Source organism: Desmodus rotundus, chromosome 7 (genome assembly GCF_022682495.2).
Source record: "Desmodus rotundus isolate HL8 chromosome 7, HLdesRot8A.1, whole genome shotgun sequence".
NCBI lineage: Eukaryota > Metazoa > Chordata > Mammalia > Chiroptera > Phyllostomidae > Desmodus > Desmodus rotundus.
The window spans coordinates 78,420,604-78,448,147 of NC_071393.1; the positions used below are offsets into that span (position 1 = coordinate 78,420,604).

At 44.1% G+C, this 27,544-nt stretch overlaps 1 protein-coding gene across 2 annotated transcripts in view; it reads left to right on the forward strand.

Annotated features, from left to right (window-relative positions):
- SQOR (sulfide quinone oxidoreductase) overlaps positions 1-27,544 on the forward strand; it is a 53,355-nt gene that overhangs the window by 11,245 nt on the left and 14,566 nt on the right. Inside the window, exons 2-5 of one of the 2 annotated variants that reach the window (XM_045201858.3) lie at positions 13,660-13,811; positions 16,010-16,180; positions 21,636-21,689; positions 25,776-25,970. In XM_045201858.3, the coding sequence (XP_045057793.2) occupies positions 13,677-13,811; positions 16,010-16,180; positions 21,636-21,689; positions 25,776-25,970 (555 nt within the window). In that variant the 5' untranslated portion in view covers positions 13,660-13,676. Of the gene's footprint in view, positions 1-13,659; positions 13,911-16,009; positions 16,181-21,635; positions 21,690-25,775; positions 25,971-27,544 lie in introns of both variants that reach the window. The other variant, XM_024568277.4, reaches the window with a different exon arrangement.

Sequence of the window (27,544 nt, forward strand, 5' to 3'; positions counted from 1 at the left end):
CTCCAACACTTGTTATTACTTGTCTTGTTGGTAACAGCCGTTGTAACAGGTGTGAGGTGGTATCTCATTGTAGTTTTGATTTGCATGAGAGGGGCAGTTTTGTTAGGGCTAACAAAGCCCCAAAATGTCAGTCATAAATACAGAAAATTAAAAAACTAAAAAACTATTGTCTAATCCAGTGCCACGAACATGACTGCATACTTTACTTGCATGTCCTTCAGACTCAGAGGAGATCACATTGAGGAACCATAGAATTTATGGCACAATGTTGGGCATTTTCTTGTCACCCAAAGTGGTATGGATTGGTCAGAGAAACCGTTTCTTTCCTGAGCTTTTCCCAGATTTGGACCTGTCCTTTTATAGTTTGAGTCAGAGGGTATGGTGGTTCATTCTTTATGTCCAGACATTTGGTCACACAGGATTCTGGGTGTGTCTGTGAGGGTGTTTCTGGAGGAACTGGCAGCCTGCGTGAAGCCGATTGGCCACCCTGCCCACCCCAGCCTGCCGCCCACTGTGGGTAGCTTCTTCCAATCAGCTGAAGGTCCACATGGAACAAAAAGGCTGACCCTCCCACGAATCCTTTCTGCCTGACTGGGTTTTCTCCTGTCTTCTCACTTGAACTGAAATGTCAGCTCTTCCTGGGACTTGAGCCTGCTGACCTTTGGACTGAAACTACACTATTGGCTCTCCTGGGTCTCCACCTTGCTGACTGCTGGCTTGAGACTTGTCAGCCTCTATAATTGTGTGAGTCAGTTCCCGGGAGTGTCCTCCTTATAACAGGGAAAGTGATGATGTTTGCTTTGGTTCCCTCTCTCCCTCTCTTCCATCCCCTCCAGCTGAATCCTGGCTTTGTCCTTTACTGGCTGTGTGGCCTTGAGGACGTAACCAGTCTCCTGCAGCTTTTTTTTTCAGTTGTAAAATGGGGATGATACTCTTACCTCAAGCACCTAGCATGGGGCGTGGCACATAGGAAGCTGCTGTGGGGCTGTGATGAGCCAGTTTTACAGTAGGAATCAGGACCTAGCTTCATATTGTCTGAAGTAGCCATGTTGTCCTGGGATGGGGTGGGAGGGGGACTGGCAAAACTTGGGACTTGTAGAAGGAGGGTACCGCTAGTTCAGCTTGTCCCAGAGGGGTGGGCAACATGCCCTAGAGGAGAGCTGTAGGCACTAGAGGTGGATTTACTCAGACTGAAGCAAATGAAGTTTCCTTCAGGGCCTCCCTCTTGCACAGGCCCAGGTGGGTGCAGGGAGTTCTGAAGTAATCCAGGAGGGGAGGGTTAGCCAGGCTGTAACCAGGAAGTATTTTTATGCTTGTATGTATTTCTGGTAAATTGTCTAAAAGAGATCTCAGAATAAAGAATCCCAACTCTCCAAGGATTCAGACATTTATTGTGACTTCCCATTCAAAATTAATATTAACTATTATATCTAATTTCATATTTATAATTTTGAGTCCCTACATTGAATAGGCTTCAATGCCCATTAAACCTGGATCCGAACCTGCCTGGAGGCCTGCCCCTATGGGAGATGGTGGGTGGGGCCACTTGGTGTAGCACTTCCCTCCTGCCTGCCCAGCAAAGAGGCCATAGGGAGCTGGGAGGAGGTCCAGACTGGGAGCGTCTTTGCTTCTGAATTGCTAGCTCCTGCTGATGCCTGCATTGCTGCTCTAAAGGGTGTTCAGACCTCTGACTCATTGTGTAGTCTTCGGAAGATCACCTTTCTTCTTCCAGCCTCAGTTTCCCCATTTGTAAAGTGGTATTCATACCTCTAATGTGGGTTCTGTGAATTGTAAAGCTATGGAGCTATGCACATGGAGGGAAGTCATTATAATTTTGATACTGTTACTTGTATTTCTGTTTTCTTGCTATTACTTAAAATATGCCCAGCCCTTAATATTTCAGCGACTAAAGAGCAAAGCCAGTATCCACTCTGATACTCTGATTTTTGTTTAGACCAGGGCCTGGAGCCATTGGCCAGTGATGTCAGTAGGAGGTACCCAGCAGATTGTCTCCTCTTTCAATCAGCAGGGATTACACTTCTCCAGTTAGACTACAGGGCCTGGGGCCATTGATACACACACACACATACACATATATACATATGTATACATGTACATACATATACACATATATACAGTTCCAAAGTGGGGTATTACGTAATTCCAGTTATGCATTACTACCATGGGTTGTTTGTAGTCTTTGGCACAATACCGCGCCCCACCTTCTCTACAAAGTACATTAGAGTGTTATTCTGGGTTTTCTGATCTGGAAGTTAAGTGGCTTTATATCATTAGAATGAGAGTGTTATTGAGATTTTCAGGAGTTTTGAAACTTGGAACATTTTCTCTCACACACTTTTTTGGTGTGTTTTTGAAATTGTTTCTACTTTGCAAATGAAATTTGACTGCAAAGGCCAGGCATTCTGCTTGATGGCTGTTATTAATGAGGATAAAACCGGTTCAGGAGGACTTGGTGTTTATAAATACCGATTCCAGAAGTGAGCGTGGGTAACTGCTGAAATGGAAGTTAGCTACTTGGCTGAGTGCAGGAAATATTTGCATAAATGCTTCCTCTTTCAAGAGATGAGCCATGGGGTGTTAGGCTGCAAGGGAAATTGAGGTCGAATAACCTCATGTGGAGTGGGTGGAAATTAGAAACTTAGCCAGGCCTCCTTCTAGATCATTGTTTTAATATATAGTGTTAACATATAGTGTTAGGGCAATGAAAAAATGGTTGCCCTTTTCTGGGAAGTCAGGAGTTTTGCTGTGATTCTGGCATTCTTTGGATATTTTAGAAAAGCAGATGTGATGACTTTTTACTTACCTTAAAATATCTTTTTCTTTTCCTACCAAATAGTAACATCCTAAGTGGTGATTGCCTCCACTCCTCAATCATAAAAACATAAAAATCAAATTGAGTGATTTAAAAAATTTAAAACAGTAGAGTTCATCAAAGAAAACTTGAGAAAAGCACTAAGAGGATATGAGTTGCAGTTGTATTAACACGTTGCTAATATTTAGGTGTTGGTACCATGAAAAATGGTTTTTATCTTTTCTGGAAAGTATGGAAAGTATATCTTTAAAAAAATTTAACCTGATCTCGGAGGGAGCTGAGACTACAGGCACCACCCGGGGCAGGGTGCCCAGCAACCGGGAGTGTGCCTACCCACTGGGGAGTGCTTGCACCTCATCTCGGAGGGAGCTGAGACTACAGGCACCACCCGGGGCAGGGCGCCCAGCAACCGGGAGTGTGCCTACCCACTGGGGAGTGCTTGCACCTCATCTCGGAGGGAGCTGAGACTACAGGCACTACCCAGGGCAGGGTGCCCAGCAACTGGGAGTGTGCCTACCCACGGGGGAGTGCTTGCACCTCATCTCGGAGGGAGCTGAGACTACAGGCACCACCCAGGGCAGGGTGCCCAGCAACCGGGAGTGTGCCTGCCCACTGGGGAGTGCTCGCACCTCATCTCGGAGGGAGCTGAGACTACAGGCACCACCCGGGGCAGGGTGCCCAGCAACCGGGAGTGTGCCTATCCACCGGGGAGTGCTCGCACCTCATTTCGGAGGGAGCTGAGACTATAGGCATCACCAGGGGAGTGTGCCCAGCTACCTGGGAGTGCCCGCACCTCATCTCGGAGGGAGCTGAGACTACAGGAACCACCTGGGGGGGGGTGCCCAGTGAATTTGGAGTGTCTGCACCTCATCTCGGAGTGAACTGAGACCACAGGAAACAGGGAGAGTACGAATCAAGGAAGGCTCTGCATGCACAACCAAAGCCCAGAGAAGGCCTACCATTAAAAAAGAATGGGTAGAAGCTGGGAACACCAGGATTCCTCCTGGAAGAGGAAAACCACCAACAAAGGAATCACCAACAGATAACAACAGAAGAAGGTGAAAGAGGGAGTGGAAGTCACACTAATTCAACCCAGGACCTATCTGGAGATACAACTAAATAGTGAGAACAAACAACTGAACAAGAGCAAGAGAAAAGCCTCAAAACCTTGTAAACATGGAAGAACCAGCTCCAACACAACCTGCCCACACCTGCACAACAGAAGACAAGAGGTGGGGGACAGACTGACCCTCAAATAACCAGCTGGTGGGAAAGACCCACCAAGGAAAGACCCAACAAGAACCAAAAACCAAAGACATACACAGAGCCAAAAGAAACCACAGCCCAAGGTCAGTAAGATCAGGAGATCAAGGAGACTGTATGCAAAATCTCACAGGTATTCTACCACAGAAGTTTATACCAAAAACTCAGGGGGTCAGAACAGAGAAACTTAAGAATCAGAGGCTAACAGGAAGAATCTCACAAACAATGGGAAGACAAAGAAACAATCCCCAAATGAAAGGAAAGGGGGAAGTCTCAGAAACAATGCTAAATGAAAAAGAGGCAAGTCAACTATCAGATTCTGAGTTAAAGGAACTGGTTATGAGGAAGCTTAATGAGTTCACACAGAATTACCAAAAACTACAGGGAAACTACAGTGAACTCACTGCAAACTATATCAACATGAAAAAGGAAATAGAAACTATCAACAAAGGCCAAGAGGAAGTGAACAATACAATTTCTGAACTGAAGAACACAGTAGAAGGAATCAAAAGCAGGCTTGATGAAGCAGAGGACCAGATCAGCGAACTGGAGGAAAAGGTAGAAAAAAACCCAGAATGAGCAAGAAAAGGAAAAGAGGCTCAGAAAGAATGAAGAGGGGTTAAGGGAAAGGCAGGACAACATGAAACGCAATAATATCCGTATAATATGGATACCAGAAGGAGAAGAGGAAGAGCAAGGGATAGAAAACCTGTTTGAAAAAGTAATGATGGAAAATTTCCCTAATTTGATGAGAGAAAAAGTCACACAAATCCAGGAAACACAGAGAGTCCTAATCAAGAGGAACCCAAAGAGGCCCACTGCAAGATACATCATAATTAAAATGGCAAAATTCCAAGACAAAGAAAGAATCTTAAAGGCAGCAAGGGAAAAAAAAGGAAGTAACATACAAGGGAGCTCCAATAAGGTTAGCAACTGACTTCTCAATGGAAACGCTCCAAGACAGAAGAGAATGGCAAAAAATATTCCAAGTAATGAGAACCAGAGGACTGCAACCAAGACTACTGTACACAGCAAGGCTCTCAATCAAGATAGAAGGCCAAATAAGGAGTTTCCCAGACAAAAGAAGTCTAAAAGAATATACCTCCACCAAACCAGCTCTGCAAGAGATGCTAAAGGGGCTGCTGTAAGGAAAGGAAGGAAAAGAGAGAAAGAGGGAGGAACACAGGTACAAAGAATCAGTAATGAATAAATACCTATCAATAATAACCTTAAATGTAAATGGATTAAATGCTCCAATCAAAAGACATAGAATAGCTGAATGTATAAGAAAGCATGACCCACACATATGCTACCTATAAGAGACCCACCTCAGGACAAAAGACCTACACAGACTGAAGTGAAGGGCTGGAAACAAATATTCCAAGCAAATGGACAGGAAAAAAAAAACAGGGGTAGCAATACTCATATCAGACAAAATAGACTTCAAAAAAAGGGCCATAAAGAGAGACCCAGATGGTCACTTCATAATACTCAAAGTAAGAATCCACCAAGAAGACATAAACATTGTAAATATATATGCTCCCAACATAGGAGCACCCAAATACATAAAGAAAATCTTGGAGGACTTCAAGAAAGATATTGACAGCAACACAATTATAGTCGGGGATTTTAATACCCCACTGTCAAAGATGGACAGATCTTCTAAACAAAATATCAACAAAGATATTGTGGCATTGAACAAGGCCTTGGATGAAATGGACTTAACTGATATATATAGAGCCTTTCATCCCAAAGAAGCAAATTACACATTCTTTTCAAATACACATGGAACATTTTCAAAGATAGACCACATGATAGGACACAAAACAAGCCTCAACAAATTCAAGAAAATGGAAATCATATCAAGCATTTTCTCTGACCATAAGGGACTGAAACTAGAAACAAACCTCAAGGAAAAAACCCCCAAACACTCAAAAACATGGAGATTGAATAGCATGCTATTAAACAATGAATGGGTGAAAAATGAGATCAGAGAAGAAATCAAAAAGTTTCTGGAAACAAATGAAAATGAACTCACAACAACCCAAAACCTATGGGACACAGCAAAGGCAGTCCTGAGAGGGAAGTTTATAGCGATACAGGCCTACCTAAAAAGAATAGAAACAGCTCAAATAAACAACCTAACCATACACCAACAAGAACTCGAGGAACAACAACAAAGACAGCCCAGAGCAAGTAGAAGGAAGGAAATAACCAAGATCAGAGCAGAATTAAATGACATAGAGACTAAAAGCACAATTGTAAGGATCAACGAATCCAGGAGCTTGTTCTTTGAAAAGATAAACAAAATTGACAAGCCCTTAAGCAGGCTCATCAAGAAAAAAAGAGAGGGGATCCAAATAAACACAATTAGAAATGAAAGAGGAGAGACTACAACGGATACCACTGAGATACAAAGGATTGTAAGAAATTACTACGAAGAACTGTATGCCAGAAAATTTGAAAACCTAGATGAAATGGAAAAATTTCTAGAAAAATATAACCTTCCAAACTCAATGAGGAAGAAGCACAAAGCCTGAACAGACCAGTAATGCCTGATGAAATTGAAACAGTAATCAAAAAGCTTCTGATACACAAAAGCCCTGGACCAGATGGTTTCATAGGAGAATTCTGCAGAGCATTTAAAGGAGAGCTAATCCCCATCCTCCACAGATTACTTCAAAAAATTCAAGAAGATGGAAGACTGCCAAACCCGTTTTACGAAGCCAACATCATCCTAATCCCAAAACCAGATAAAGACATAACAAAGAAAGAAAACTTCAGAAAATATCACTGATGAACATAGATGCTAAAATCCTCAACAAAATATTAGCAAACCGCATCCAGCAATACATTAAAAAGATCATACACCATGATCAAGTGGGATTCATCCCAGGGATGCAAGGATGGTACAATATTTGTAAATCAATAAACAATACACCACATAAACAAAAGCAAAGACAAAAACCACTTGATCATATCAATAGATGCGGAAAAAGCATTTGATAAGGTACAGCACCCATTTATGATAAAAACACTCAACACAGTGGGAATAGAGGGAGCATTCTTCAACATAATAAAGGCCATATACGAGAGACCTATAGCCAACATCATACTCAATGGACAAAAACTTAGAGCTTTCCCACTAAGATCAGGAACAAGACAAGGATGCCCTCTCTCACCACTCCTATTCAACATAGTACTGGAAGTCCTAGCCACAGCAATCATACAAGAAAAAGCAATAAAAGGTATCCAAATTGGAAAGGAGGAAATGAAACTGTCACTGTTTGCAGATGACATGATAGTGTACATGGAAAATCCTATAGACTCCACCAAAAAACTACTTGACCTAATAAATGAATTTGGCAAAACAGCTGGATACAAAGTCAATACTAAGAAATCAAAGGCATTGCTGTATACCAACAAGCTAACTGCTGAAACAGAAATCAGGGAAAAAAATCCCATTTGATATAGCAACAAGAAAAATAAAGTACCTAGGAATCAACCTAACCAAGGAGGCAAAAGACCTGTACTCAGAAAACTACACAACACTGAAGAAAGAAATTGAGGAAGACACAAACAAATGGAAGCATGTACCATGCTCATGGATTGGAAGAATTAACATCATCAAAATGACCATACTACCCAAAGTGATTTATAGATTCAGTGCAATCCCTATTAAAGTACCAATGACATATTTCACAGATATAGAACAAACATTTCAGAAATTTATATGGAACCATAAATGACCCCGAATAGCTGCAGCAATTCTGAGGAAAAAGAACAAAGCAGGAGGGATCACAATACCTGATATCAAACTGTACTACAAGGCCACTGTAATCAAAACAGCCTGGTACTGGCATAAAAACAGGCACATAGACCAATGGAACAGAACAGAGAGCCCAGAAATAAACCCAAGTCTTTACGGTCAATTAATATTTGACAAAGGAGGCAGGGGCATAAAATGGAGCAAAAACAGCCTCTTCAGCAAATGGTGTTGGGAGATCTGGACAGCTACATGCAAAAAAATGAAACTTGATCACCAACTTACACCATACACAAAAATAAATTCAAGATGGATAAAAGACTTAAATATAAGTTGTAATACCATAAAAGTCCTAGAGGAAAACATTGGCAGGAAACTCTCAGACATTCCATGCAGCAACATCCTCACAGACACGTCCCCTAAAGCAAGGGACATAAAGGAAAGAATAAACAAATGGGACCTCATCAAAATAAAAAGCTTCTGCATGGCTAAAGAAAACAGCACCAAATTACAAAGAGAACCAACAGTATGGGAAAACATATTTGCTAATGATACCTCAGACAAGGGCTTCATCTCAAAATATATAAAGAACTCACACGACTGCACTCCAGGAAGACAAACAACCCAATTAAAAAATGGGCAAAGGACTTGAACAGACACTTCTCCAAGGAAGACATACAGAGGGCCCAGAGACATATGAAAAGATGCTCAGCATCACTAGCCATCAGAGAGATGCAAATTAAAACCACAGTGAGGTACCACCTCACACCAGTTCAGAGTGGCCAACATAAACAAATCAACAAACAAATGTTGGAGAGGATGTGGAGAAAAGGGAACCCTAGTACACTGTTGGTGGGAATGCAGACTAGTGAGGCCACTGTGGAAAACAGTATGGAATTTCCTCAGAAAACTAAAAATGGAACTGCCCTTTGACCCAGCAATTCCGCTGCTGGGATTATACCCTAAGAACCCTGAAACACCCATCCAAAAGAACCTATGCACCCCAATGTTCATAGCAGCACAATTTACAATAGCCAAGTACTGGAAGCAACCTAAGTGCCCATCAGCAAATGAGTGGATCAAAAATCTATGGTACATTTACACAATGGAATTCTACGCAGCAGAGAGAAAGAAGGAGCTTATACCCTTTGCAACAGCATGGATGGAACTGGAGAGCATTATGCTAAGTGAAATAAGGCAGGCGGTGAGGGACAAATACCATATGATCTCACCTTTAACTGGAACATAATCAACAAAAGAAAAAAGCAAACAAAATATAACCAGAGACATTGAAATTAAGAACATTGTAACAATAGCCACAGGAGAGTGGGGAGGGGATAGTGGGGAGAGGGGTGGGTAGAGGTGGGGGAGGGAGGTGGGACTGGCTGGGGTGGGGTGGAGGGAAGGGGAGAAAATGCCGACAATTGTAACTGAATAAAAATAAATAAATAAAAAAATGTAACTTTGTCACATTATTAGTGTCTTGTTGTTGATAAAGATCATGGAGATAGCAGAGTGTATGATTTAAAGAAGGGACTGGCACCAGAGTGCCTGGGTTCAAATCACTGTCTACCACTTATGGGCTGTATGACCTTGAAGTAGTCATTTAATTGCTCCCTGCCTTAGTTTTATCATCTGTAAAATGGGGATGATAATGATAGCCAACTTACAAGATAAATGCTTATGTAGAGGACTTAATATATGTTAGTTATTATTATCAAAGTCTTTTATCTTGAGAATATCATGCTAAGAGAAATGTCAGTGAAAAAAAGCTAAGAAACATATGATTTCACTCATGTGGGATGTAAAACTGAAACTCATAAACACAGGCAACATTTGGTGTTTAAGAGGGTTGGGGGTAGGGTTTAGTGAAGGGTAAAGGGGGCCACATATATGGTGAGGGAAGATGATTTGACTTTGGGTGGTGGGCACATGATGCAATGTACAGATCATGTGTCATAGAAATGTGACTTGAAACATACATAATCTTATTAACCAGTGTCACTCCAATAAATTTAATTTAAAAAGGACAAAATTATCATTACATTAATATATGTATATGGTAGAAATTTTATACAATACAGAAAAGCAGACAAATCAAAATCACCCATTATTCTAAAACCTACAGAAAACCACTCACCCAGTGTTAACATTTTGCTGTCTTTTTTAGTGCATTTTCCCTTAATAGTTGAGCTCAATTGCTCATATTGTATTTCCAATTTGCATACTGATTATAACATGAGCACTTTGTAAATATAATTTGGAAGGACCTATGTAGTCTTTTATAATGTCTTTATATAATCATCTTGTGTAAACATATTTTACTTAACCTTTCCCCAAAGTTTTGACATTCAGACTGCTATCCCTGCCTTCCTCCCCCGGTCCCCCCATATGAAATGGAAATAATCATAAATTAACCTTGGTTGAAATAGTCTGGCACCTGGGCTTTCCCTGGCCAGTGTGGAGTTTTTTCTGTGATTTGGATCCAGTCCACAAACCAGTTAACCGAGGGCTGACCCTGCATTATGAATGAATATGTGAGATACATCTTTGTAGAGGTTTGTCTTCTTCAGTATTAGAGAAGAGTCCCAGAAATGGAAATACAGGGTCAAAGGATGATAAACCTTGTTTTCTAGAAGAGTCTTACAGATTTGAGGCTTGCAGCAACAATGTATGAACCTGCCTTACTTTCTGTGGGCCCCCAAATCGCTGGGTCACTTCTCAGATCTGAAACGTTGAGGAAGCTATCAGGGTGCCAAAGCACTGGAATCAAGTTCATCCAAATTAAAGTCAGCTCTCTGGCTCCTCCTTCTCACTTCCTGTCATTTCTCCCTCCTCCAGGGCCTTTCCTTCTTCCTGTCAGAGCCCTTTTCCCCTCTCAGCATTCTTTAATCCCCTCATGTAGCTTTCCTCTTCTCCAGTTTTGAGGGAAAATGATATAATTAAATCATTTCCATTAAGAAGTTAGTGATCTGAGCAGCTAGAAGTGTTAACCCCAGCTGCGTCCTTGCATTTGAACAAAGGGTTCCTGGAACAGTTTGTTGAACCCGAAGGAATGAACCTGATGTTGGAATTTGGGGCATGGTAATACTCAGGCAGGGAGATATTTTGGTTCTGGGCCCTTCCAGTTAGTCAAGTAGATGGTATCCAAGGCATCAGGCCAGTTCTGTGGGTGGGAGCAAGCCAAGGCCTGTGTCTTGAGAAGCCTTCATTTCCTCACCGCCTTAATATTCAGAGCAGATATGCCTTTTTCTAAAGGTTAAGTGTGTCTTCCTGAGGAACTATTAAGGGGAAATTGTTTACTGGTTGTATATAATAAAAGACTGGTCAGCAGCATGTGTATATTCTTTACTTAAAATATAACTTTATGATACCAAGCAGGACTCTGTTTTTTTTTTTTTTTAATTTTTGTTGTTACTCAATTACAGTTGTCTGCTGCAGTTTCTCCCCATCCCTGCACCCCACCCCATTTGAACCCACCTCCCTCCCCCCGCCTCCACCCTCCCCCTTGATTTTGTTCATGTGTCCTTTATAGTAGTTCCTGTAAACCCCTCTCCCCACTGTCCCCTCCCCACTCCCCTCTGGCTATTGTTAGATTGTTCTTAACTTCAATGTCTCTGGTTATATTTTGTTTGCTTTTTTCTTTTGTTGATTATGTTCCAGTTAAAGGTGAGATCATATGGTATTTGTCCCTCACCGCCTGCCTTATTTCACTTAGCATAATGCTCTCCAGTTCCATCCATGCTGTTGCAAAGGGTATAAGCTCCTTCTTTCTCTCTGCTGCGTAGAATTCCATTGTGTAAATGTACCATAGATTTTTGATCCACTCATTTGCTGATGGGCACTTAGGTTGCTTCCAGTACTTGGCTATTGTAAATTGTGCTGCTATGAACATTGGGGTGCATAGGTTCTTTTGGATGGGTGTTTTAGGGTTCTTAGGGTATAATCCCAGCAGCGGAATTGCTGGGTCAAAGGGCAGTTCCATTTTTAGTTTTCTGAGGAAATTCCATACTGTTTTCCACAGTGGCCTCACTAGTCTGCATTCCCACCAACAGTGTACTAGGGTTCCCTTTTCTCCACATCCTCTCCAACACTTGTTTGTTGATTTGTTTATGTTGGCCACTCTGACTGGTGTGAGGTGGTACCTCATTGTGGGTTTAATTTGCATCTCTCTGATGGCTAGTGATGCTGAGCATCTTTTCATATGTCTCTGGGCCCTCTGTATGTCTTCCTTGGAGAAGTGTCTGTTCAAGTCCTTTGCCCATTTTTTAATTGGGTTGTTTGTCTTCCTGGAGTGGAGCAGGCAGGACTCTTTTTATGACTTTTTTATTATCTGGTTGAAATTGCCAAAGGTGTGGAGGGCCTTTGCTTGCATGTCTGTAGCCCATGATTTGATGAAATGGCATGTCCCTGGGCAAGCAGAGCCAGGGGACTCTGAGTGGGGCCAGGGTCCTGAATTTCTTGGTGTGAACTCTGAGCTGCAGAGGGTGGGTTTCCTGCTGGACTATTTCTGTTTCAGCAGGGTCTGAGGGGCCCCATGCCAAGAACTTGTACAGGTGTCAGTCTACAGACTCCTACGTCTTTGGTGGACTGAAAAGACAAAGAGACACTTGAGGTGTGTGTTCAAGAGGAGAATGGGTGACAGCTGGATGCAACCACAGGATGCCATAGAATTTTTGGATGGACAAGGATGAGTACAGACAAACTATTAGAATTTAAAAGGTGAGGCTTACTGGGTTCAGATGAAGTCCTAGATGCCCTAAAAGAAGGAGGAAGGGGAGAAATGGAAGCTTAGCCTGTGGTCCCTTACCAATTTGTGCTGTCAGGAGACTTTGGGATTACAGCCAGCTGGGGAGGAGGTCTTGAGGAGAGATTGTGGGGCCAGATATGGTAGGGGAGCTTTGCCCTCAGAGCCCCCCATCTGCCTCAGATGAGAATAAGTCTACCAAGACATGATCCCCTTGGGGAGGAAAGGTGGCCGATCTCTCAAAGGAGAGGGGGCCAAAAGCCTTTTCCTCAATGGGCTTTTATTGGGTTCAATTTGCACAGGAATACAGGTAAAGCTCACCAATCATTGTCAGGCAATAAGGATCAAACAATAGATAACGTACAAAGAACTACAAGGGCTTATTCTGAGTCAGGGTCAGTTAGCTTAAGGGCTATAAAACTTTGGGAAACAAAGTTATTTCATGCTTGGACCCTTATCAGAAATTTGAGGACATTCTTAGCAAAGCAGGTTTCATAGGATTTTATGTTTTCTTTCTTAGGCCTGATCACCATGCTGAATCCGCCCTTTCCAGCACAGGGCTGTACCGCCCTCAGTCATTGTTTCAGGCTTAAATCAGGCAGAGGAATTAAGGCAGCCAAGAGATTAGGAGACTTCTTGCAGACAGAATGAGGACTCAGGCTGTGTCAAAGCTGAGGGACAAGAGTCCATCACCCCCTTTTTCTACAGCCCCCCAATTCCTTCCCTGGGGCTTCTCTGTGACCATGCCTGTCGTAGGTCATCCCTTCCTTGAGGAATCTTAGCCGTCATTGGCTAACTGATCAGGCTCAGGGCCAAGCAGGGTGAAATAAAGGGGGCAGAGGCAGCGCCCCTGCCAGGGAGATAAACTTTGTCTCCTTAGTGGCTTAGGGTCCCAAGGTCTCTCACTCAGCCTTAGCCATGGGGGGTTACAGCTTCTGAAACCAGGCAGGGTGGTTCCCAACAAGATGCCAGCCCCCTTCTTCCAGAAAAAAGTGCTTTGGTCACGTAGTGGTCCCTTCCTCACTCATAGCCTCATCTGTTCCTTTCTAGCTGGATCTAGTGTGAAGATGACCCCACTGGTCGCTGTGATGTCCAGCCCCCGAGCCCGGCTCTTCACCTGCTTTCTCAGGCTGGGTGCTCAGCAGGCCAGCCCACTTCAGCTACACACAGGGACTGGCCTCGCAGCTAAGAACCACTATGAGGTGCTCGTGCTGGGTGGGGGCAGTGGTGGGATCACCATGGCCTCCCGTATGAAGAGGAGAGTGGGTGCAGAGAATGTGGCCGTTGTGGAGCCCAGTGAGGTACGCCTCCCATTCTGAGTGTGTGTGTGTGTGTGTGTGTGCGTGCGCGCATGCCGATGCGTGCACTGGGGGTGGGGCGGGGCGGCTGTCAGGCACTGAGTTGTCAAGTCCCCAGGCTAGTGCTCTGGGCACAAAAATCAGTCAGAAAGGATTGGAGAAGGGAGAGGGAGGGAGAGAGGACAGATCTCTTGGCTTTTTATGTTCTTTGTATGAGTTTCTTAGGCCTGCATAACATTACTACAAACTGAGTGTCTTAAAACAATAGATACTTATTCTCTCACAGTTCTCTTCATTTGATTACATCTGCAAAGACCCTATTTCCAAATAAGGTCACATTCATAGGTACCAGGTTTAGAACTTCAGTATAACTCAACCCATGAGGCCCTCTGCCTTCAACATCATGTCCAGAGGAGAACCGATGGTCCTTGCACTTTGCTATCTCTGGTCCAGTCTGGAGAAAGGGTGTTGAGTGCAGGGACAGGGAGGCCCCTGGGAAGGTATCAGTGGGTTTCAGGAATTTAAGTACAAGGAATTATAAACAGGTTATAAGGCAGAAAAAGGTAGCGAACACCAGGAGGGAAGTTGGGAAGTGTTTGTATGTAAGGCACTATTTCATGAAAAACATTTAAAAATTGTCCAAAAGCTACAGATAAATATTCAAGATTTTTGGTGGTTTGTCTATGTTTCTTAAGGAGCCAGGCATGCACCAGTTGGGAACTGTTTCCTTTTGGTGTGTGTGGGGGGAGGAGTAAAATAGATCTGGAGCCTGTTTGGCGGGGTGGGTTGGGCAGGAAAGGCACACTGCTTTCCAAGAAGTCTCTCCAGTACTGGGGCTGCCCAGGCTTTGCTGCAGGCCCTGGCTGGCATGCTGCCGTCTGAGAGGAGACCAGAGGGTGCTCTTTGTTATTTTCCTTTTTAAAGTGACTAATTCGGGGAAAACATTTTAAATGCCAGTGGTCTGAGAGCTATGTCTGGTGGCCTGTTGCAGCTAACCCATGGACAGAGACTACTCTCTGTAATGAGACAGAGGCCTGGACACAGTTCAGGATGCCAGAGCACGTCTGGTTTGCCCCTTGTCTCGAAGGAGCTGCCAGTGGCTCATATGGTTGGCACTTTCCCTCCTGTGTCTGCTTCAGTGACTGCTGGAGCTAATGCTTATTTGTAGTGTAAGAAAAAAAAAAATCCGAGCTGGTGTTTTTATTCCTTTTTCTGTCTAAGGTGGACTTGAAATCATTCAGCTCTCCCACCTGCCCTGTCCTCTGCGATCACATCCGTTAATAGCAATGGGGAGATTGCAAAGCTATTCCACTGGCAATTCTGCCCAGCCAGCTGAGGTGTTCGGGCAGTGCTGAGAACTCTGGGTCCCCAGTGCACTCCATCAGTGAACTGGGATTCTCAGTGCCATTAAATCAGCTGCCCTTAGCCCCTGCATCCAGAACCTTCACAACTACCTTAGATCCTGAGTGGATCATCTGAAGCAAGAGGACTTCAGAAAACAGTGGGAGTTTGGGCATATGTTGAATTATGGGCTAGCATTTGGCACCTCCAGGCTTTGGTGTATACTCTCAGGGAAAGGAGAAGGGGGCTAATAGGGCTGATGGGGAATGTCTGTGCCTTCCACGGGCTTGGCACACACAGTTGGAAGTTAATGAAGTTTTGAGGATTCCCAGAGTGGCTGTAAACTTTTCAGACTTGCCAGAGTACCCACGAACTTCTGAGGAGCCATATTTAGGCTACTGGGCTTACTTTTTCTGTATTTCTGTGCATATAAATGTATCTATAATGCAGGTATATATACGTGTATATATAACATGTACATGTTAAACCCCAAATCAACTGTCAGCAATAAATAATACCGTGGTTACTAATGATAGTTTATGGCTTTTTTTTTTTTTATGATATTGGCAGAATTCTTATAGGTGACTGCCCTTCAGAGCTTAACATACTAAGGGCGGTGGGGTGAGGAAGACTCACCTGGAGACTTCCTGTGTGCTACTCCAAGGGTCAGCAGGGAGTAATTGAGAGTCTAGTGCATGCACCTTTAGCTATGACACTTTAGCCTCAAATTGAAATAAATCTGCAAATACTTTGTTTCTCAGAGACATTTCTACCAGCCAATCTGGACGCTGGTGGGTGCTGGCGCCAAACAGCTGTCCTCATCTGGCCGTCCCACAGCGAGTGTGATTCCGTCTGGTGTGGAGTGGATCAAAGCTCGAGTGGTTGAGCTGAACCCAGACAAGAATTGCATCCGCATGGACAATGGCAAGGAGGTAACCCCTGGATCCTTCGGCTTTTGTTAATCTGAGGGCTTGTGTGAAATGCACAGCTATTATCAAACTGAACAGCTTCATGGTGGGAGGGTGGTATGTATATGTGTGTGTGCATGTGTGTGTGTGTGTGTGTGTGTGAGTTAAACACTGCACAAGATGGGAGGGCATGTGGTGAATGGAAGATGGGAAAGATGGAAGGACAGAGTGATGTTGAATTTAATAAATGAACAACTAAGACAAGTATTTATGAATGCCCACTGTTTGCCCTATTGTTTGGTACAGTGTCTTGCATTGAAATGTTTACTGAACAAATAACACTGCCATGCGTTAAAATAGGAGACACCTTCCTCCTTTTTCCTTTGAAGCTGCCAGCTTCTCTACCTGACAGCTGGCTTCCCAGAGGAGGGGGATGTTTGAATAGATCCATTCCAGTCACACTGGGGGACACTCTGCCAGAGTCATAAGGGAACAGTGTGACTGAGGTTTGTGCCAGGGCTAAGGACAATTGTGGCTGCTGGAGCTTGAGGCTCATAATGGATTAGCACCATTTGGAAATCTCCTGCTACCTCCACCACCCAGGGATTAAAGCTTTTCAGAAACTGCTGCTCCTGTGTTTGACTGGGGGCATGAGAACAGGATGGTGAGACCACAGGCTCAGAAGCCATCTGCAGTGTCATGTCCCCTCATCTGCCGCTGAGCCCAGGACAGCAGCAGGCAGCTGTCATGCTGCACCCTGCCTGTTCCAGCCTCCCATGGTTCTTGGGGCCCCAGGGTGTTGTTGGCCTTAATACCCTTCCTGCTTGCTGTCCAAATCGGGCACTCTGGCATTTAAACAGAATTGTAGAATTTGAGAGTTGGTGGGAACTGAAAGGTTTTCAAGTCCAACCCCTTGGCAGGAACTCACTGGCTGCAGGCATTCTTAACCTTTCCTTGGGTCATGGATCTTTTGAGCACCCGATAAAAGCCTGCTCTAGGAAAATTCACTTATGCAACAAATTTTGCATTTAATTTCATGGAGTCCAGAGATTCTGTGTAGCTTTTCCCTGAACCCAGGCCAAGATTACCTGCCTACCTTGTGGCCTCCCTCCTTTCCTACCTTTCCTTCCTCCCTTCCTTCTTTCCCCCCTTCCTTCCTTCTTTCCTTCCTTCCTTCCTTCCTCCCTTCCTTCCTTCCTTCTCTCAAATATTTATTAAGCATCTACTATAAGCTAGGTAAATTCTAGGGAATATATGAGTGAACGAAAACAGATAAAACTCCTTACTGTCCTGGATTTTTATTCTAGTGTAGGAGGACATACAATAGACAATGGACATATTAAGTAAATTATAAAGGGTGTTGGGAGGTGATGAACATTAATGAAAAATAATAGAGCCAAGTAATTGGCATTGGGGATACATGGGGGGAGAGGGCTGAATTGAAAATGGGTTGGCGTTGACATGTCCCAGGGTCAAGGACTTCTCTGACAATGTTATCCCTCTTCTTTTTTAGACAGATAGGTTATATGAAAGTTTTGTCTTTAATGGGCAGAATCTACCTTCCTGTAACTTTTTCCTGTTCTTTCCTGGGCCTACAGGGGGTTATTGGACTTAATATCTTTTTTATTTCTTGTTCTCCCTGTATTATGGGAGAGAATGTCTTGTGTGAATGGAGAAACCCTTCAACTATTCGAAGATGGTTCTTATTATAGTCTATGTCAGTCTTTCTTTTCAGGCAGACTTGTCCCCTTGCCCCCACTTTTCTCAACTTTTCCTCCTATTTCATGGTCTTCTTTTCCCTCACTATGTTCTTTATCCTGCTTTAGACATCATCGTACTGGTTAGTGCCTCCATGAAAGAGGCTCCTGGAAGAGTAAGCAACTCCACAGCCCCATCCCCTCTACAGTCAGATACAGCCTAAGTTAGCATTTGCCTTTTTAGCAACAGTTATCACAATGCTGATTCACGCTGGGCTTGTGGTCAGTTCAAGCCTCTGGGTGTTTTTTTTTTTCCCCATGATCCACTGCCAAGTCAGGCTCCCCTCATGTTACAGAACTCTGCCTCTGCTGTTCTGGAACAGCTGTGGGGTTTGATTGCCTGACACCAAGAAGTGTGACTCCCAGTGCAAGAGTTTGGTGAAAAAGGAAAGGGGTTGTTTATTTGAAGGTTATACAGATTTAGAATGATGGCAGATTTCTGCCATAAAGTCTTGCTCCCTTTAAGAACACTCAGTCCTGCCTCCCTTTGCCAATCCAGGCCAGTTTCAGAATACAACAGTCAGAGGTACCATCTTTCAGAAAAGCAGAAGTCTCCAACTCAGCATTCCCAGTCACGGTTCAGCTCCAAGCATCTCTCACAAATCAGGGTGGCTGGGCAGGTCCCTGCCGCACCACCAACTCTGGTGACTCTGAGTTTCTGGCTTTCAGACTGCCTCTCTCTTATTCCAGACCACGTGGCTCTCCTTTTCCACTCTAGACCTCGTGGCTTTTCCCCATACACACCAGACCTCATGGTGGACCTGCTTCTCTTTCAGCCCACCCTCATTTAAAATGCTGGACCTGGAACTTCCTGCGTGATCTCATATCCAGTCCCTCCTATGATGTGTTAGTGTCTGCCAATTTTGCCAGTTCCCCGATATCTTTCACCTTCTTTTGGCTGCCATCTTTAGTCAGGGCAAAAGTTCCCAGCTACACATGGACATGGAGGGTGGGCATCCACCCCCTGCCTCTCTCGCAGGCGCTGTATTCCGACTATGTTACAAGTCTCTGACTGTTCTCAGCCAGGTACACAATTTGTTGTGGCAGCCCTCTTCCCTTCAGGAGGGCATGGCTATTAACTTGCCGTTGTTACACAATGTATCTTAAACACCCTGTCATCCACTCCCCTCTCCCCCAATCAAGGATTGTGGGGGATATGCCCTGTACCCTGTTACAATCCTAGAATAAATAACATTTAATATATTATTTAATAAAATATACATTTATTTATTTTAAATTAAAAATTTTATATATTATTTTCCCCTGTTAATAAACTTATTTTCCCCAGCATCTCCAGAAGAGCAAACTAAATAAAACACAAGATTGTTCTTAATTCTCAGATTGAGCTTTGGAACTCATTTTCCTGGCCAGTCTGCTGCCAGCTAATGGGACCGGGAGACTTGCGTCTTATAACCCATAGCATCCCTTTGGTACAGCAGTGCCTGCCCCCTTGATCAGACCCCTTTATAGTACAGGAGTAGCTCAGAGCCCTTTGAGGTTGGGTTTGTGCTCATTGAAACTTGTCTTATCTTTTGAGAATGAGAGGCACTGGTAGGTGTTCTTACTTCAGAGTCCTGCTTAGACTCTCGGGCTTGGACTCTTAGGAAAGCTGTAGGGTTTTGCTTTAGGGCCGGGGAAGAAGTTGGTGCAAGCTGGTGGGACTTTCTTCCAAGAGTTTTAAAGCAAAACTATCTGTAGTCTTATCCGAAATCTGCATGTAACATCTCATGGGAGATAGCAGCTTGTCAGGTGCAAGAAGTATGTTCAAGAAATGTGACTGTTATTATTTTTAAAAGAATAAATGAAAATAAAGGAAAAAAGGAAATAATATATGTATTGAGCATCCACTATGTGCCAGCATAGTTCTTAACTGTTGACTGACTAAAAGCAAGTTTGCAGTCTGAATCCATGTCGATGCTCCTTCTTCCAAATTACCAAGAAATATCTATTCAGTAGATGAGCCTACTTTTGAAACGGATGACCGTCCTGTTTACTAAGTTGTTAGTAACCTCGCTCATCTCCTGTATACAATTAGAGTATTTGCCATATTTAGCCTTCTGGGGATGTCTGCACTGTGCTCTGCAATTGCTCAAAAGTCTTATCTACACGTTTTTGCAGGTCCTTAGGGTTTAGATCGTTTGGCCTGGAAACTTGAACTCATTCAAAGGTTTGAGGCTTTCTTTTTATTCTTTGCCACATTAGGGTTTTTTTCTCCCTCGCTGATTTCTCATAATTTTAAGCTTATCTATTATTATTAGTCCTAAGAAAATAATCAATATTGTGCTCCAATAGAACCATCAAGGCATGCACAAACCAAAGGCTTTCTTGTTGGCAGTGTTCGTCTGTTTTACCTGTAGACCATCACCCCCAGGCCCCATGCCACCTCTGACCTCGCATACCTTGCAGACTCAGCACTGTTCAGTCAGCCTTTTAATGGGCCTGGTACACTTGCCCACAGAACAAGGAATTTCAGGGCACCCGCTGTCTATAGATAGGCAATCACATAGATGATAATGTATATATTATCTATCTACTTTGATAAATTGTACTTTCACAAGCAACTAAAATTCGCCATACATCCTTCCATTCATCCAACAAACATTACTGAGTTCCTCACTTTAATTTGGCAACTATGCTAGATTCTAGGAATGTAAGGAATAAGACACAACCTTTATCCTCTAGGCAGGTTTGATGTGGTGGGAAGGACATTACCGCTGTATAACTCTACAAGGCTATAAAGCATCATGCGCTCTGTGCTAAGGGAGCTGCTGGGAGGGGCCCACCGAGAGGAAGATTGAGTCATAGGAAGGCCTCACTGTGGAGGTGACCATGGAGCTGGGTGTTCTGGATGCCAGGGCCGGACCTTTGCAGTGACTTCCTTCTCTTGCTCCCCAGCGTGAGCCAAGCACTCTTTCATCTTGGAATCCCGCTTCTTTAACTGCATCTGCACAGCTTGCGTCCTGCGCTTCTCTGTTCAGTACAAAAGTGCGGCAGTCATCACCTGATGTCCTTTTGGGGCTCCTGACTTTCACTGCAATCATTCTTCATCTCCAGTTCCCTCGGCAAGTCCTTTTACTTTACATCCTTCTTGCTGACTTTTTCTGGCTTCAATTTGTCTTCTTCCTGATCCTCAACCCACATTTCCATCACAAGTATGGAGACTTTTGTCCTCAGCATGAATAATCACAATGCCCATATTTAAAGAGGAGCCTTTTAAATTCCAAATGGATCATTAAACCATATCAGATACATTGTATCACATCCTTTTCAATGACCCTCAAAAGAGCAGCTTCTCAGTTATTTTATTGGTCCATCCACAAGACAGGTCAGATTTGACTTGGTTTCACACATTACCCCATAGAGTTTTTAAAAAGTTGATAGTTTTTAAGATTAGAAAGTCATTCTCCCCCTCCTCAACATGAAGAACCGTTAACACAAGCACTGCACAAAATGCGGCCTCTTTGCCGTCCTTCTCCGTCGGCTCAAGCCCTCAAAAGCTGGCAGGTTCCACAGTATTTGTGAAGCAGTGAGGTGTGAGAATGGCGGCTGTGATGACAGACTGGGGCGTGCACCCCCGATGCCCTGCCCACCCCCCACAGCCCCAAGTCATCCACACAGAAAAGTGGAAACACTTGCGGGCCCCTGCAGTCTGGGGCCCGAGCCAGCCCTTGCGCCGCCACTTTTCGGGTCCTGGTCTAACACGGCATCGTTCTGTGTTGCAGATCTCCTACAGGTACCTCATTATTGCTCTTGGAATCCAGCTGGACTATGAGAAGGTACGTTTCAAACTACTTCTGTGTTCCTTGACCTACTTATGCCAACATCAAACGTGGGCTTTAGTGGCTTTATATTCATTTTGACAAGAAAAAGTCCTAAGATATCCTCCTCTCGTTTTATTTCTCAGAAGTCTTTTTATGGTTTTAAAAAAGCCTTCTCTAAGAGTCTGTCAATAATATGATCTAGCTCTAAGCTTCAATCATAATTCGACATGTCCATGCCCTAATGGGAATTCATGCAAAAGAGCAACTTTTTCTACACGTACAAGAAAACTACCTTTCTGTGTGGGACTGAGTTGTCTGTATTACAGATTAAAACTTCTCTTGAAGGTGTGACTTAGATCATGAATTTTAAAGCAGACTTTAAGGGCAGAACACCAGCAGTTAGTTTATCAGGAGCTGGAGGGGGCTTTGGGTTTTGCGGTGCGGAGGTTGGGTTTTTTGGTACAAAGTGACCGACAGTGTAACTGCTACCCTGGAAGCTCCTTCAGTCCCCCTTTTCCATGAGCTAGGGAGCCAGAGGCTGCCTGACAATTGTGGAGTTCAAGTTTAGTTTTCTAAAGTATCATGGAGTAAATCAGTAATTATGATTTCCAGAGGTTTGCTGGGGACTCTGGGTAAATAGTTGGAGCACGTAAAGCATAGTGATAGCCAGGTCCCAAGCTCCAGGAATGTGATACAGGGAAGGGCCTCATCCGAGCTGGCTCAGTGAGGGTCTTTGAAGTGTGTTTCTGCGTCAAAACCGGAATCATGCCATGTCCAGGGTGAGGGTGGTGACAGTGTCCTGGGACATGTTCTGTGAACGTTCAAAGAAGCTGTGAGTTGGTGTGAAGGTTGTGATGAGTCTGGGTCACGGTGGCATGGTTGTCAGCCTCACATCAGAGGAGCTATGGAGTAGACTGTATGGAGAAAGGTGCCAATTACACCCAGAAGTGTTGACTTCGCAGACACGGCGCACCCCCAGGGTACTGCCTCCCCGAGAGTCCCGGTGCCTTCTGAGGAGGACTGTCTGAAGAGACCAGTGCTGAGAGTCCTTAACAGCCTTTTGCAGCAAACCAAGAAACCGTATATTTAAATGTAGTCTCTACGATGCACCAGGTACCTGCTAGGGATCTAATATTGATTCCTTACTGCTACTTGAGAGATAGATATTTTTATCTCCACCTAAGAGATGAGGAAACTAAGGCTACTGTCTTTCCTGGTACTCTTTGATTGCAGACAATAGAAAACTACTCAGGTTATGGTAAACAGAGGGGGATTTATTTGCTGAGCATACCAAGGTGTCTGGATCCCTAGGGCAGAAATGTAGTTGGGTCTTCAGAGGGCTGGGTCTTTGATCTGGGGTCTGTTGGGCCCCAGGCAGCCCCTCTCTGCCCACAGTCTCATCCCTTTCTCCTGCTCACTGGCCTGGCACTTGTGATAAGGTAGTCCACGACTCCCAGCGTACAGCCTATTCCTGTGCAGCCAAAGCAGGGGTCAGACCTCATCCCTTCCCCTGCCTCCCCCTGCCTCCCTCTGCTTCAGAGTTCCCAGAGAAGCACTTAGATTGGATGAGGGGGCAATAAACTTCCCTTTATGACCAGGTCTCCCACCTTATGGCACCTTTCCCCTCAACAACAGCTTCTTGAGTAAGAGAAAAACAGTGGAGGCAGTAGGAGAGCAGCTGTTTATCTCTTGAATAATTTTGCTTTGGGAACGAGGAAGTATGGAAGTCTTGTGGGCAGGGCCCTAAGCAGTGAGTGGTCAGGGGCCTTGGTGTCTAGTTCTGTAATTCCACGTGGGTCTCTCAACCTTGCTCTACTCCAGTTTCTTCATCTGCCAATAATATTTCCCTCCCTCCCTCAGGAGTGTAGTGAACATCCAGTGTTAGCATAAATGTGAAATAGCAGCAACATTAAAATGCAAGGTGATCTTATAATAATAATAATAGATTATTGTTGAAACTGCTAACATTACAGCTACTTAAATTATAGCAGGAGATATGATCAGTAATCAGGAGTAGTTGCTCTTGACATTGAGTGTGATGGAGGAGATCACAGGACTCTTTGCTTGAGACCTGATAGGTGTCGGTGGCCGTAGCTCTACATTCTGGAGAACAGCCTGGGGAGGTTCTGGAGAACCAGCCCATCTTGATGACGTGTTTTTGAGTGTTTGCTGGAAGAACTGATGCTTGAGTCTCTTTATCTCAATTTGTGCTATTTTCATTGCACCTTGTGAACCTTCTTTTTTGTTTGGTCACCACAGAATTTTAATAGTTAAAAAAAAATTAAAACCACACACGAAGGTCGTTTACCAAAGACTGGTTGAATCAGTTTTGGTATACCCATACAGTCGAACACATACCATACCATAAAACAAAGAAGGAGGTTACTCTGCAGGTGTGCTAAAATTAAAGATACCGGAGAAATACTAGTAAATTTTTAAAGCATTGCCAAGAAGTGTGTGTGGTAGGCGTAAACCTTCTAACGTTTAAGACAAGCATCCAGTTATCTTCCTGGCAGGAGTACGGGAGCACTTGCGGAGCACTAACTTGTGCGTGTTGTTTTTCTGAGCACCGACACGTGTGGTCTCCTTTACTCCTGCCAAGAACCCTCCGGTGCTGTTGCTTTTGACCTCTTACAGACGATGAACATAAGCTTCTCAAGCCTCAGTGCCCATTGAATCTCCTTTTAAAACAGATTTCTGGGCTTGCCCCCAAGTTCCTAATCCAGTAGATTCGGGGCAGGTCCTGAGAACGTGCATTTTCATCAAGTTCCCAGATGGCGCTTGTGCAGCGGGTCTGGAGATCACGCTTTGAGACCCACCAGCTCAGAGATGTCAGTAAGTTTACCGAGGGTTAAAACGCTCCTAAACGGGAAAGCTAGGACCGAGGCCGGTCTGTGTGAAACCGGACAAGTTTGCATTTGTGCTGCCTGTCACTACCAGAACCAATAAGTAGAGACAAGGATCGAATCTTTATGGGCACTTTATTCAGATGCCGGCGATCTGAGGAGACGGCGGGTTATGTACCCTCAAACCCATTTTAACATTTCATCTCAAGCTGACCTTTTCATAAGAAGAAAGGGTTTGGAAAAAAGGTTAATTGGATAAGAGTGGTTTTCCCAGTGCTTTATCTGCCAATCAGCAGTTCTTTAACTGCCATCACGGACGTTCCGTCTCTGGAACACAGTGGCTTGGATCATGCATTCCAGTTCCTGGAATAACAGCTTTCCACGTGCATGAATTACTTAAGCCTGTTGACTATGACTGAAACTCAGATCTTTAACTCTTGAGCTCCCCTTTCTTGTGGGGTGCCCAAATCAGTGTCTTTAATTGCCTGCCTTTACCAAGAGTTTGGTCTGGTACAACCTGAAAAGGGTAATTTAAGTTTGCTACCGTTGACATCGTGGCTGTTGGTTCTGCCTATCACTCTTCTTCCCAGTACAGCAACTGGTTCTCCAAAAAGGAAGTAGGCCTGGATTCTTGTCCTCACTCTCATGGTGGGAAGAAACGTATACAAATCATGGTCTCAAGGACAGGGAGGCGGAGGGGGTTCCCTGGGCTGACAGGTGACTCCAGGTGCCACAGCTCTGGGCTTAGCAGAGCCTTCACCCACCTGCCTGCTGCATTGTGTGTGAGGACTGGGGGCTGATAATTGTACGGAAAAGTTGCAAGGTTGTACAAATTGCAAAGAAAAGCCTTTTGCACTTCTGTTAAAACATTTGTTTTTACAGTTTACTTTCAATTTTATTTTGTATTGGTTTCAGGTGTACAGCTTAGTGCTTAGACAATCATATACTTTACATAGTATTTCCATCAATATTTCCAGTACCCACCCAGCACCACACATAATTATCACAATATTGTTGACTGTATTCCCTATGCTGTACTGACATCCCCATGACTATTTTGTAACCACCAATTTGTACTGTTTAACCCCTTCACCTCTTTCACCCAGGGCCCCCACCCTCTCCTCTCTGGCAACCACCAGCCAGCTCTCTGTGTCTAGGAGTCTGTTTCAACTTTGTTCATTTCTTTTGCTCTTTAGATTCCACACATAAGTGAAATCACATGGTAAACTTTTTTTCTTCGTGTCCTTTGTTGCAGATTAAAGGGCTACCTGAAGGTTTTGCCCATCCCAAAATAGGGTCCAATTACTCGGTCCGTACGGTAGAGAAGACATGGAAAGCTCTGCAGGACTTCAAGGAGGGCAATGCCATCTTTACCTTCCCAAATACTCCGATAAAGTGTGCGGGAGCCCCACAGAAGATCATGTATTTATCGGAGGCCCATTTCAGGAAGGTATGTGTCCTTTCGAGGGACAGAGACCGGGGTGGTGGTGGGGTAGACGGTGCTAATGTGGTGATTGCCAGAATTTCATTTTGTCCATGTCAGAATACTTTTGTTTTTATTTCTAAATTTTTGTTACATACACAAAAAGTTATATAATTGGAAGTTTATAAAATAGAAAAAAGGGAGAAGTCAATCATGGTCCAGCTGCTTTAATACAGCTGCAGTCATGAGTTTGACGTGACCTTCCATTTTCCCCTGTGCATGTTTTTTAAACCATGGTTACACTCATACTGTACATACAAACGTAGCTGCATTACAGGTTTTTAAAGTCTTTGTAACATACTTAAAAAAAATCCTCACCTGAGGATAATGTTTTTATTGATTTTTAGAGAGAGAGGAAGGGGGAGAGAGAGAGAGAGAGACAGACATTTATTGGTTGCCTCCTGTATACACCCCAACCAGGGATCTAACCCACAGCCTTTTTGGTGTATAGGACGATGCTCCAACCAACTGAGCCGCACGGCCAGGCCTGTAACATACTTTTTAATGTGTGTAAAAGTCTGCTGGGGAGATGTGTTGGAGACTGCTGAAATATTTCCATATAGTTAGATAATTAGTTGCCCATGGTATGTTTTTATACATAATAATATCCTCAGGTGTTCCCACTCAAGTTCAAGGTTATGAATATTTTCTGGCTCTTGATGTACATTTTGGAGTTTAATAGACAAAATGCTAGTTCTAAAGGCAAAAAAGAAATGTTCACCTAGAACTTCAAACCTTAGTGGAAAGAGAGATTTGGGTGGGGACGCATTCTTAGCATTCTGCAAACACCCTCTACATCGGAACAGGTGTTTGTAGCCCGAGAACACGTAGTTCGGAGCTGCGGGGAAGGTGCTCTTGCCCTCCTGCCCTTCCGGGGATGTCACGTTAGGTACACCAAAGCATGGGCCAGCTCGAGGCAGTGGCAGGATTCAGAGCAGCCTGTGGTTCTGTAAAGGGACAGGGGGAGAAGGGGAGGGGACGGTGGGACTGAAGAGAGGTTGAATGTGTGCTTGGGAGCCAGCACCCGGAAGGCCTTCACCTGAGTCGTGAAAACCAGCACCTGCCCTGTGGGGCGCGAAATTAAGGAACGGTTCCAGTCATCGCTTCTGTTTCTAAGAAAGAACTTTCTTGGTCATGAGAATTCTGGGCTGGCACAGCCCTTTGAGGTTCATATCTAAGTTTTTTCAAATAATGAGACCCAGGTGAGCAAATCCTACAAGTTGCTGAACAAAGGCAAAGACTAAGGGACTGTTTCTTTCCTCCTGGAAATTCTCTTTGCTTAACTCTTTCTCCCAACAATTAGGTGGGTGTGAGAGAACTTTCTCTCTCAGTTGTCATAAAATCGTAGACGTTTGGGAGAATACTAGCTTCTCTGAAACATGAATAATACTGTAGTGTATGAGCCAAGGGGACACGGGAGCTTTGTCTTGTTCACTGCTGTGCCCTCAGCACCTAGAACAGTGCTTGGCCAGCTCTACTCCCTCATTAAATATTCATCGAATGAATGAACAAGTGAATATATGAAGAAACAGTCCAGCCCT